The following is a 13,305-nucleotide window of genomic DNA, read 5'->3' as shown; positions in this document are numbered from 1 at the left end:
AGCATTGCTTTCTTGTGAATTCAAAAGCTATCTCTCACTATTTTGTTGAAAGAAGCATTCAAGCAACCAAGAATAACGAAAATCTTTGCGGTAAAAAGAGAGCAGGGGCCTGTTCCTGGCAAATCATACTGATTTTTTAGCCGATGGGATTTGTTTTATATGTTTATTCAAACCCTCAAGATGCTTTTATGCTTTCTTTAGACTAAGAAAGTTTCACTTTTTTTTAAATAAACGTCTTGATTTCAAAAGATTTATGTCATTTATGGCAAGTAATAAGGAACATTGTACTTTTTTAGGTCGATTCAACAATGACCATTTTTGATAATTTAATTGATGAGCACACATCAGGAAGCTATCAAGATAATTTGAAAGACAACTTCACCACTACTGTGCCTCAATTGCTGCGGTCTCTTTGTGCTGGTACAGTGACAACTGGCGACTATCTCGTTTCCAAGAGTAATCTCTCAACCATACGAGCAAACCGGCTTCCGGGATTCACGTTCGATTCAGAACACGTGAATGTGAGCCATAACGATATTGGTCCACAAGTGCTCCTTGGTTCTCACTTCAAGAAGATTTATGAAAGTTGGAATTGCTCTAAGAGCGGTCTGCAGTGTACTGAGGTCTGCGCCGCATCAGTATCGGTAAGTGAACCTGTGTCCGTTGCGAATTGCTTATTCATTCAATGGAAAAGCTTTTAACTGAAAGTGCGATTGCCAACATCCGCGATGTATTTTGTGCATTTTAACGAATCTTTTGCGCAGATTGTTTGAATGGGAGCGATCATTATCATGTCACTAAATTCTATCATGTGAAGAAAAGAAACAGCTATCCAAACGTCTTAAATGCGCCTGTTGCGCATCAATTACGCGCATGTCGCGAACTAAAATGTTTTATACTTCCTCTTTAAATTTCTACTACATATAAATTGCACCAATAAATTATTTTAAAATAAGTGGACTGAAATAGCGCCATGTATCGGGTCTTTAACAAGAGCTTAAAAACAAAATGTTCTTGACATTAACAAATAAGTGTTTCTTAAATCCCTTGTTTACAAAATCAATAATGTATGTTTTAATTTTGCAGTACCACTACAACATGTTTCCAGGCGAATTTGCAGGCAGAATCTCAGACGTCGTAAAGATAATGTTGATCAACCCTGAGAGCTACGAAATTCAGAAACACGAAACAATTTCACCTGCAGTCCTGTTCAAGATGACCCTAAAGGAAGTCCCAGATGACCAACATTATGTAGAGGTAGGAAAACGTGGATATCAAACATTTGTGTAATATCTTGAGCTAACATTAAAAAAAACTTTATGCGAAAATATTTTCTGTTTTAAAGCTGCTAGAAGCTATTTTGATGCTGAAAGTCACCTGTGTAACGTTCTGGGGTTATTCTTACGACTTTGAATATATGGTCCGTAAGCATACCCATGGGTAAGACCAAAGGGGCTGCGCCACGAATAGACTAGAAGTTGGTTTATCCTCTATTACTCCAACAGCTAGACTGACCAAACAATTCTCTTGTCAAAACAACAACAAAACACATTTCTCTTTTGAATTTGCGACGATACATTCTTGATAGGGGACATCGTTTCGCTGCGACGAACATACCGTCTTGCAGACTCTGAATTTTCAATTTGATTGTGATAGCACACAACCAAAACTTTACTAAACTGTCTGAATACAAAAGCAATCGTTTCACCTGAAAGTCCAACGCACTGTGCGAAATAGTGTCTCGTTGTAAACCTCATTTTCAGGGAGTTCCTCACAAAATCGTTAAAAAGTTGTGAAAAATTTATTTTCATACTTCTTGAACTTTTATGTTTAATGAATAAATGCTAGTCTAAAATGTGCGTTGATCTCCTTTGAACCTAGTGCAGAGCATGGAATGCAGCCGGTTCAAACTGGACTAAAGATGGATGCGCTACTTGGTATAAAAGTGGAAATACAGCAACATGTAACTGCACCAAGTTGAAAACAGTTGCTGTTTTTAAGGTTCAATTGCCCGTTGTCACCACTTTCTTTCCACCCACTACAATACCAGGTAACTAAATTTCCGCTTCCAGTCACATATAATTAGCGCTTGTATTTTCACAGAATGCTTTATTTCTAAGGACTGGTGACTCGTTATTGTGAACTTCAATGCGTAGTTATCTAAGTTAACTAACTTAAAGGCATTTGACACAGGTAAAAGTGGCTTACAACCACTCGACCATCAGCGGTTGTCCAATCAAATTTCGCTCAAAGGAAAGCACGTGAACAGTTTCCACCTTTCTGCAAAATGGTAAAGTCCTGGAGTAGCGCATAGTGGTTTCATGTGAGCAATTTCCAATTCCTTTCATACGCGCGTGCTCTGATCAATTTGGCCTAGGTTATTTTTGGATTCGCTGTACTTATGCATGTCAAATGCCTTTAACCTAGAAGAAAAGTCTTGTTTATATGGTTAGACAATTAATTTGAGGCAACATATAATTTTCAAAGTGCACGCTTACTTTGTCACTTGAATAATAGCAACAAAGAAAGTTCTTTCTCTCGCTTGTCAGCATACGGTAACTCTATAGTCACGTTATGATATTCTGTTGCTATTACACAATAGTTAGTTAGTTAGTCAATCAAAAATTTGATATTTTTCAAGATTCATCGCCTACACAATCAATGCATCGCAATGGTTCACAGTATATATCTAGCAACGAGACAAACAGACCAACGAATCCACGAACCCGCTCAAATCCGTCTCCAATTCAAACCACAGGAAAAGTTGATGTTCAGCTTCCAATTGTGGTGAGTACGACGCACAAATCCGTTATTCGTGTTACTCAGTCCCAAGAAAGGTGAAAGAAAGAACAGCTATTGCTCGAGCTCAAGAGATTGTGACTGTGATTCTAATGTTCTGATTTCCATTCACATTCTTTGCGCTTACTTTACTTGCCGTCTTTGCACCTTCAACAAATTATACCACTCATGGGTTTGTCATGTCAAACACTCAAACAAGCTATTTGTCATTTCATGAATATAAATAAGTTACTGTCTGAGGGCCATTGTTGTAGGAACTGTCTAAGGGCCAGATAAAAAAATTTTTATGTGCTGCCTGAGCAAACATTTGCCGAAAGTATGAAACATTTTTAGACAATCAAGTCCGATTTTTAAACTTCTCATTAATTTCTTTTAACATTCTGTTATTTTGATTAAAAATGTTCAGCAACATCTTCTCCTCGATGGGTGTATAAGTAGTTTTGAGTTTTGATGCCAATGCTACATATGTTTATTCAAGGTATCATTCAAATTCCCTGTGGATTTCGAAGCTTTCAGTAACAAAGTTGATGATCTGAAGAAAGCAATCGTCGATATGCTGTCCATGAAACTGAAGATATCTAAGATGCGTATTGCCAACTTGGAAGTAAGAGCCGGAAGCATAATTGTCACGTTTACTCTTCTTAACAATACTTACCATAACAGTGAAGGCAATATAAACGAAGTCAAGAGTTTATTGGTTTCAATGGCAAATAATGGAACACTCAACTTGGTTTTTGACGGGAAAAGTTTAGTAGCAGAGGGTGCAAGCCTCAAATTTACAAGCCCTGCCGTCACGCAAGCACCAACTCCCAGTAGCAAGCAGGAAACTTCCAGTAAAACTATTATCATTGTAGCTGTAGTTTCATCTATTGTGCTGGTTGTGGCTGTGTTCATCTTAATAGGGTGCTACATGAAGAACAGACAAAATAACCAAAAAACAGATCAATTTGCAAAATCAAACATACTCTTTGCTGATAACATAAAGCTGCAGGAGCGGGATCCATCTCCAGAGTCAATGGGCACTGATAACCAGAGGTTCTTGAGCAGTCCAAACGAATTCAAGAGCTCTTTTGAAAACCCCGTTGCAACTAGCCCTTCTCCTGAAGAACCTCGTGTTGTAACCCCGATGAGAGATGGGCCTCCTGCTTCGGATAGATCCAGTGCTGGCACACCAGGTAAGCACATTTCTTATTCCTGTAAGGAAGTAGAGGAGAATCGATGAGACTAAAAGTGTGAACTCAAATTCAAGGAAAGTGGGCATGCATGTTCGGCAATGTTTCTGCATTGATCAAGATTTTCTATACTGTTGAAAATCGAAAGAATAGGTTTCAATCTTTTACGTGCCATTCGCAGAGCTGATTTGTCAAATTCTTCGTATTTTTACTTTGGATTTTCCTATAATTCTTTTAATCAAGCTACTGATTTTATAAACGTCCAGCTACTGATCTCGGTTATTTGAAATCTGATGCCTTTCTGTATGACTAAATATTGTCTGAAACTACATCTCAAGTTGATTAAATTTTTTTTCCAACTATGTTTCTTGGTCTATTTAGTTGTTTTTTGAAGGAGATCCTAAATGAGTGAAGCCTGAAACCAGACTTTATAAATAAAACAAACCTTACTGATACTTAATCTTATCTCTGTTTTCAAACCACATTGAACGTTCTTTCTGCACTGTAGAACCAAGGATCTTTCAAGTTTTGTAATCGAAGCCGCAATCACGAAACCGTATTTTTTGCAGGTGCAATGGTTTCAGTTGGGATTGGCTCATCTGCATCTCTAAAGAAGTCCTTGTTCAACACATGAAGCATTTAAGCTGAGGGAAAAGACCCTGGTTTATTTAGTAGCATATCAAGATTTTGTAAAATAGATGCACTAAACCTTAACTAAAAATAGGTTTTAAGTAGTAAAGAGCACATGAAAAACCTACAAAAGTCTGCAACATACTTCTAAGCAACAGTCACATTTATTGCGATATTTTGCAAGCAGCTTGAACATTTTAAATTTCACACACTAGCTAGTTAAAAGTCTTTTTCGGTATAAAAGTAGCTGCATCTTTCTGTTAATAAATTCTAGCATTTAAGTTATGTAGCGATTTTGAAGTGTGAATTCAGGGCCGGTGAAACGTGTTTCACAGTACAGGGGCCAAAGTGGTAAACTATGGAAAGTACTAGAAAAAGTCACCTGGATTGACAGCATGATAAATTTTAGAAGCATGGTATTCAAAAGATGGCCAGAAACTACAATGGCTCTCTAATAGTTTTGATCAAGAATAGTTCTAGGTAGTTTTTCAAGCCTTCAAGCCCACTATGTCCCAAAATTTTATGTATTTTAATATTGAAATGAAATAGGAGAAGTCTTGTCAAGTTTTATAATAACCTTTATATTGGAGCGAGTAAAATAATTTTTTGCATGAAATGAAAATAAGATGATGATGAGAAATGAAGAAAACAGAGTTTAGCAATAAAAAACATGAAAATAGAAATATCAACAGAAAAACTTCATCGACTAGAAATGAAAGATTAAGCAATTTTGTAAAGTTTGGGAATTATTTTGTAGAATCTCATTGCAAAAGTTTTAAGGAATAAATTGCCTTCTAATAAAAACCAAAAATTTTCAGACTGGGCTCGTCAATACGAATTTCAATAGAATTTAACACTTTGGCTAGATTTTAACAATGAATACTTCGATTTTAGGGTTAAGACAAGGAAGAATAGTATTATTTGAGCTTGCTTAATTCTCCCTCTACTACAAATGTTTCAAGATTTGCATTTGCTCTTTTTTGGCAGTACAGGATCATCAATAAAATCAGACTCTGATGCTTTCTTCACGGTACTTCACGGTACGGTACTTTCAAAGAAAAATCTGCCAATTCTTTGTTTCTCAAGTTCTCAAAACTATTTTCGGGCGACCTTTTTGAACAGCGAAAAACATGGATTCAGCTCTTCAATATGGACCCTTCCTCGCCTAAAACAGTTTATAATAGACCTATTTGTTGTATACTATACTTTTTACTGTAATATCTAGTGGTTCTCTCTTTCTGAGCTTTCTGAGTGATTTTAGAAAGATATTCTCTCTTTCTGAAACGTTTTTGAGGGTTTTAGGCCATAGAAATAACGAAACCTTGTCATATGGCATTTGGAACAAGTTATTCAAAATCAGTTTCTTTAGAAATTCCTAGAAGAAAAAACTTCGCAAAGATTGTACAGTTGTTTGTAACTGGCCATCAAATTTTTAAAGATGTTAAAGAACTTGAAGAATGATTCAGTTTGCTCAATCAAATTAAAAACTATGGGCAAAGAACTTTTAAGCACAATAAATTACAGAATGGTACACGAAATTTCTTTCTGCTTTTGCCTGAAAATTTTATTTTGCTCTGAAGGAAAGTGGCTTTCCGGTCCCCCGGCACCCAACACCATTTTTCCGGCTCTGCAATTAGTTTTGTAGACAAAGGTTGGTTAACTTATTTTGTAATCGATAAAAATTTGACATTTGAAACTGGTTTTCGGTCACACTTTTTACTTTTCTCTTCGTTATAATTTCTTCGAAAACCTTCGTTAACTATTTCTTTAACTAGCACATCAAGCTAGATTTTAGTAGGGGGCTGCCCACTGTTCCATGGGGGGGGGGGGGGGTACTCACTTCTTTTATATATGGCAGGTCCAAGTCAATATTTGGGGCCTGAGACTTCAGAGAAAAAATATATTTAGGGTCTGTAAATTACAGCTTAAGAAATATTCAATATTTGGGGTCTGAGAATTACACCTTAAGAAAAAATCAATATTTGGGGCCTGAGAAGTGAAAACGAAGTTGTAAAAGAAAACCAAATGTTAGAATGACAACCTTATCGCAAAATCATATTCAGAGATTGCCTACAATTAAATGATTCGAACAGCTCTTCATTACTGCGATAGTTATCTAATTACATTAAAACCACTCAATTGTAAGTCAGCTATTACTCTTAGATTCCGAATAAACGGGGGTGGCACTTATCAAATTTCAGTTTTTTCAATCCCCCAAGCTTATCACGACCCCCTCTTGCTTATTAAATTTCAAAGACTGAAAGGATTTTTTTAACTTCTTCCCTTTCTTTTCCTTGGTTATTAGGACCCCTGTTTATTTGATCTTAGAAATATTTCCGAACCCCCACCCGTTTCTTAAGACCCCCGTTTATTACGAACCTAAGAGTAAGCGGCACAAGAATAAGAACCGAACATAATCATTAAGTATACGTGACAAGCATCTAATAAGTGAGAGGGCAAGATCGAAAAGGGGCACATGGGCACGACCAGAAACAGTCAAAGCCTTTAAAATGCGGAAGGTATCCAGATCAGTTTGGCATCGTATATTAAAATTATTCGCTGGTATCTCCACAACTCTAATTTTTTATAACAGTTTGCTAGAAGTAAAAAATGTCCAAGGTTCCTTCGAAATACTGAAAAATCAGAATATTTTTTGACTAGTGCCTAATTAAAAAGGAGACTTTTTCCATCTGGAAGGGGCACATTTGCATAGTTCGTAAAAATGTGAGGGGCAAGGCCTCTCTGGCCCCTGGTTCCTACGTCCCTGGTCCTAGGTCCCTTGGATTAGTAATATCAAAAACTAGTGTTTGTGTGTGTTACATTACGTCCAACTCGTCATCTGGAGCTTATTGAGATGTGAATTCTCCTTCCATCGTCATCAATGTCTTATATTCCACGTAATCTGTTGAAATGGCTTTCTAATGATAAAGTAACGCACTCAGTGGGTAGTGACCACTATCTTGCTCCATGTTCATTTCTACACAAAACATAACATTGTGTATTGGCGCTTCAAAATTTCATTTGAATATTGATAACCCCTGTTTTCTGTTTGCAAAACGTTAACTTTGAACATTATTTCAGGAAGAGGCTCCTTAATATTCACTAGCCTCACATAATCTATTTTCTTTGATCACCCGCTATTTGTCTCATGCATTCTCAAAATTCTAATGACTTTTCCGATCAAAAATTCATTACCTTTATCATCTTTGATTGCAATGAAAATTTAAAAGTCCGATTGAGTAGTTGTCGGTCAGTGTTATATCAGTCTTGTCATTACCAGAGGCAACTTCTCTTACCCTTGTTAACCTGTTAGCAGATATTTTCCCATGCGCTGCTAGCTCTAAAATTTCTGGTGTCTTATACTCATACACTTTAAATTCTGGTACCTATATTTTAGGCTGATATTTTCGTGTTTGTGCTCCTCCATCTAGTTCTTCTGAAAGCTGAGTCTGCACAGTGTTCCGACATTCATTGATCAAAGCATTATCAATGATCCTGGATGCATCTGTATCATTACTCTCTTCAGTTGTTACAGTTCCGTTCTCCATATCATATCCGATCAAGTTATCCATTGTAATGTTTTCACTAAACCCTAATTCGTCTTCACTGCACATCTCGTCAAACCCTAATGTAAAGGGTTTGAGCCTGAAAGGTTTAGTAAAAAATGCATCATTGTTACAGGCCGACAGATTTTTGTGTGAATCAACCTCTTTTGCTAGCTTTCTTCCCAGTTCATAGCCAGCTCTTCATCTTTCTAATAACTCAGCTTTACTTGGATATTCTCTCAGCTTCATTTATATTCCTGTTTTGAGTTGTTCTCTTTCCTCTTCGTTCTATTGTTTCACCCAAATATTATCTTGCTTGCAATGTGCTTTTCGCAATCTAATATTTTGATTTGATGATTCAATTTGACTAAGTCGATTCATGGAATTCAAATTCCTTACCATCTCCATAATTGTGTATGTATGTTTGTTTATTACAGAGGACCCATTTTGGCTGAAGCAAACTTCAACAGCGTCTATCCCAGTAAGGTGCAGATGACATTCTAAACATGAATATTGTTCACTAAAGATGCTAATCATCATAACTGCAAAGTGGCATGACAGGACAATATCTTGAAATGTTTCTCGCGTGATAAAATTCTGTTTCAAATTAAGATTTGGATGCAATATTACATAATTTCGCCAGATACCCAAAAACGTCACAACTAGGGCTGCATTTAAAACTCTTTCCTTCAAATCTGCTTTCAAGCCAATAAAGATTTTCATTTTTCATTTCATTTTTTTTCTTTTTATAATATTTAAACAGGTTAAAGGTTCATAAATATGTTTTTCAACCTGACCTGTTTAAAAGAATAGAATAAGAGCTAATGACTATGTTAAAATACTAGTAACAAAAGAAATTTACCAATCAAACCTAATTTACAATATTTAATAATACTAAGGCTATAAAAAGTGAACGTAAAGATGAAATAAAAGTTGTCCCCGACTATAGTTGTACCATATGGTGTGTAAATTTATATGAGTGCCTTGCACTGATGGGTCATAGATGCTTTTCTCGTTATCCCCTGTAACAATTTTTTTCAAAAACTTTCGTACAGACGGGGAACAGGTTCTTTGAGCAGTTGCCCAATTTTGACGATCTTTCTTGTTCACATCTGAATCTTTTAAACTATGTTCGTGTTTTGAGAATGTGTCAAGGACAGGTCGAAGATAATTTCTGTGTACAGGATATCTTCCTATTCTTAGATCTCTAGTCACAAAATCCAGTCGATTGTCTAACTTTTTATGATTATGAATATGACCATTTGGTCCACAATAACCAAGCACACGGTCTGTTTTTTCATCATATGTTGGCTTTCCAATTATGCCTGTCTCGCCTTCCGCTTTTAAACATGGTATACTTCTGGATTCACCTAACAGTTCTTTGCAATTTCTGTAAAGGCAGGCAATGAAATTCAAATTCTTTGCAGGGTTAGAAAGATCATAGTCAAATGAGTTCTTTTCTGTCCATGATTTAATTGTGTCAACATGTAGGCCATCAAGATTATCAGCTAATAAGCTACAGATTCGAGGCCCCCCAATCATCAATGCTGATTCAAATAAATCTGTGTATGTAGAGTTATCCTTGGACTGGTATCGATGACCTTTCAATTTTTTTGACAGGCTTTATGATATGGTTGTAATTATGTTAATTATTCCTTCCTTATTGCAAAGCACTCCTTTTTTATGCAGTGATTGAGGTTTACTGCAACCTCACCAAAAGGACCTTTTTCAGTAATCATTTTGCACTCTTTTTACAGTCTTTCGGCTCCCTCTTCAACAACTTCTAATTCATCACATGCAACTGTTTCTATAAAACGCTTTGCCATTGCAAAATATAATTTTACTTGATCGACGGCAGCAGCACATGGCATATCATGGCCTAAAATTGCATAAACAATAGCTCTATGGGTGGGTGATGTTCGCAAATGAGTTTTCACACATTCTGGGATGCTACTAACTGCAGAAACACAAATGGGGCAGTGGATGACTTCTCTTTCTTTACCACTGGTTACAACAGAGAATAAACATTCCATTCCATATATCCTTTAGTGTTCTTGTCTCAATTGAGGAACATGAAGATTTCTTTTATGTTTTGATAAATATGCTATCTTCAGAAGGTGAAACTTCCTTCCTGTCTGATACATCATTGAATGAGTCCTGCTGGAGGTCGCGATTATCCAGAGATGTATTGCCAATGTGACTGTTGGAATGTTGCTCCTCTGCAAAGGTAGTTGACGAGTCTGAAGCGATCAGTGTATCTTTAGAACTTATTGAATTCTGGCTGTAATTTTTGGTGCAATTATCTAGTTTTGCCTTATTTCTTGTTCATCTGGGGAGTAGTTTCAAAGCCTGTTTCACACTCCAAATTTTGCAGCGCTGATACCTTTTCTCTAGAACTTATTGACGTTTTTTTCAAAGTGTAAAAAGCAATAAACTTTGAAACATTATCTTCAAAAATTGCACTGGAAGGCTCTTCTTCTCTGCCAGGCAAGTGATCTCTTTATCATGGCTATCGGTACAAGTAACGTGGCTTGGCCCACCAATGATATGTGCGATTGACTTGAAAACTTTGTGGCATTCTACGCATATTTTACGTGTCTTTCCATCAACAACTAACTTTATTTTTTTCGTAGTTTTTATGTTGTTTGCCTGTGTCCATGTCGTAGTTGCCTTTATTTTCTTTTTGTAATAACCTCTTTCTGATAACGGGATTCTGTATGAAATTTTGAAGTTTTGGCGCGTGTTGAAGTTGAAAACTTGGAAGCACGACTGTGGGAAAAACCTGTCTGGGAATGTGAAACCATATGGTGGTTAAACGCGATGTTTTGGCGACAACAGGCCAAGTAGAAAGACCCTTTTCGTATAGTGCCAGTGAGGTAGGCATTTTATCACACTTTTATGACAGTGCCCATAAATTAGGCGGGCTATCTCTAAATACAGTACAAACTGCCAACAGAGACCGCCAATCTGAAACCTGCAGGCCTATAATAATTCTAGAATTTTCAAAACCTGATTCGGAAAATGATGAAATGCCCCATTTTCATTAAAATGCTGGCACACTTGGACCTGTGCATGAAGCCTCTGGCGTTATGGAGCCACCAAAAATGTTGCAATGTTTTTTGCTAATTTATGCACAAACTTTTCTCAGTTGAAGTAAGATCTGTTTTAAAAGGCAATCTATTTCAAAAGTCAAACAGATGTTTTGTTGTTTTTGTTCTGTTTTCTTGAAAGCAAAATTATTGAGGTATAGATAGGTGTGTATGAAAGTACAAAGCCTACTGGGAAAATTTGTTTGAGATACTTCAAAAAAGATATTGAACATCCCTTTGAAACAGATAATTTTATCAGAACTATGAGAGGCATTGTTTCAATTTTATGGGTTTACAGTCAAACCTCTTCTGTCTTCTTCCTTTTGCTGAGCTTAATCATAGGTCCCTAAACTCAAAGTAATGGATTTTAAATCTTGAAATATTTCTTTTAGTTGTTTATTGTTTGGGGTATTAAGGAAATTGTAAAGGGATTGAAAATTTTGTGATATTCAAGAATATTTTACAAAGTGGTAGTTCAAAATTTGTAATAATATTTAGGGTCTCAAAATTTGGAGACTCAATATTTGGGGTTTTTCAAAACTTTAACTCATTATTTAGGGGTTAATAAAAAGTTGCTGACATGGACCCCCCATATAGAAAAGTAGTGAGTACCCCCCCTCCTCTGGGTCTGTTATAAAGGAAACATACAACAGTTTGACAATTATTGGGGGCTGGAGCCCCCTAACCCCTCTCCACTTCCAACGGCCCTTAATTATTATTAAAGAATTTGGCAGTAAAAACAAAGGTAAGTCAAACCAAGCAAACTGCCAAAGCCAACTGTCAATTTTACAAACTGCATTCCTACTAGAATCTGCTTTTCTTTTGGTTGGAGAGTAAAGCTCCAAAGAACGCTGAAAACAGTTTGGAAAAAGAAACTTCTTATTGAAACACTTTTACAAAAAATACCAGCAGATAGGCATTTCTCAAGAAATGAACTGGTTTAGAAAAAGAAGTTGGTCAGGAGCTCAAGCATTAAAAAAACGTCCGAAGTTTTTGGTGATGCAAAAATTGTTACTATTTTAAAATAGAACGTCTTGGTCGCAAAGATTTAGCATATTAAGGGAGCCCTGTTGTAGAAGCTAGCAACTGACTGAATCAGTATCATATCTTGTCAAATAAATTAACTTAGCAATCATGAAACACCCTTATCGTCTTCAGCGATTATTACATCTTCATCTGTCATGCTTTCGTCATAGTTAACATTAATATCTTTGTTTTTTGTAAATTTTCTTCATCTCGCTCTATTTCGTCCACATGTAGTTTCCATGAATAAATTAATGTTTTAGCCGGACAAGATACCTTCGTATTTAATCTGATATGGCTTTGAAAAAAGCAAACGTTTGAGTAAACTAAAGCTTTTCGTCTGACACTCTTCAGAGTTTATAACGTCAGAACATAGATCGCTAGGCAATATATATACCCAGTTGTGGATTGAAAAAGGCCAATCAGAAACGCGAGCACATGTATGTTAAGGTTGACAAATCAGTGCCACTTGCCTATTGAGAATGTTACCAAGAAGTCCCAAGGTGAAAACGAACTCCTTTTTGGCACAAGTTTATTCGTCCGCAATCTTTGGCGTTTAATCAAAATTATGACTTCTTCCATGAGCAATAAGCTGATAAGGCTACCTTAATTCGAACTTTTAGCGTTTAACCTTTAATTAACGATAAGTCATGCATCTGAGAAGGGTTACTTAGCTTTTCTCCTTGCCATTTTATCAGTTCATAGAAACATCTGCAATGATTTCTAAACTGCATTTGATGACTTTTGTTCTTCCGTGTCATACCGTTGCATACATGGCTGTGCTGTTTTAAGACCGATAGGATTTCGTTGGCACCTTTTTGCAATAACAAAGAGGCTTTTGCATTCACGATGCAACATTTCTTCTGCCCGTCGCATCAGTTGGTTGGACGAGGATAAAGAACACTTGTGATTACCCATGGAAATAGAACCTGCCCTGCTTTTGTACGACATACTACATACAAATTACAAATTACAAGTGTCTCTTCCAAGGTATTTAGAGCAACTGCCCTTCTACAGTTTGCTCAATTCATGCTTATGCCAGTATGT

General features: G+C 36.4%; 2 protein-coding genes across 2 annotated transcripts in view; one reads left to right on the top strand and one right to left on the bottom strand.

Annotated features, from left to right (window-relative positions):
- Nucleotides 1–6,313, top strand: part of LOC135690621 (uncharacterized) — a 34,006-nt gene extending 27,693 nt beyond the window's left edge. The window contains exons 30-35 of the mRNA XM_065208222.2: nt 297–644; nt 1,087–1,257; nt 1,882–2,050; nt 2,642–2,787; nt 3,278–3,974; nt 4,541–6,313. Coding sequence (XP_065064294.2) covers nt 297–644; nt 1,087–1,257; nt 1,882–2,050; nt 2,642–2,787; nt 3,278–3,974; nt 4,541–4,605 — 1,596 coding nt within the window. The 3' untranslated portion in view covers nt 4,606–6,313. The remainder of the gene's footprint in view (nt 1–296; nt 645–1,086; nt 1,258–1,881; nt 2,051–2,641; nt 2,788–3,277; nt 3,975–4,540) is intronic.
- A 215-nt stretch (nt 6,314–6,528) lies between these two features.
- LOC148960285 (uncharacterized) lies at nt 6,529–10,916 on the bottom strand. The gene is made up of 2 exons (XM_089115302.1): nt 9,053–10,916; nt 6,529–8,863 (listed from the first exon to the last, which is right to left on the bottom strand). Exons 1-2 carry the CDS (start codon nt 9,686–9,688, stop codon nt 8,435–8,437), a joined length of 1,065 nt encoding a protein of 354 aa, XP_088971428.1. The 5' UTR covers nt 9,689–10,916; the 3' UTR covers nt 6,529–8,434.
- Between the last annotated feature and the right edge of the window lie 2,389 nt (nt 10,917–13,305).

This window comes from Rhopilema esculentum, chromosome 4, assembly GCF_057945365.1.
Source record: "Rhopilema esculentum isolate cy_ngs chromosome 4, ASM5794536v1, whole genome shotgun sequence".
NCBI classification, from domain to species: Eukaryota; Metazoa; Cnidaria; class Scyphozoa; order Rhizostomeae; family Rhizostomatidae; genus Rhopilema; species Rhopilema esculentum.
The sequence above is the reverse complement of the archived record's forward strand: the minus strand, read 5'-3'. Positions and strand labels throughout refer to the sequence as shown.

Coding starts and splice junctions, on each gene's coding strand:
- LOC148960285 (XM_089115302.1), bottom strand. CDS start 9,688: ATGATTGGGGGGCCTCGAATCTGTAGCTTATTAGCTGATAATCTTGAT. Junction 8,864..9,052: donor TTCATCTTTACGTTCACTTT/TTATAGCCTTAG, acceptor TGAAAAATGAAA/ATCTTTATTGGCTTGAAAGC.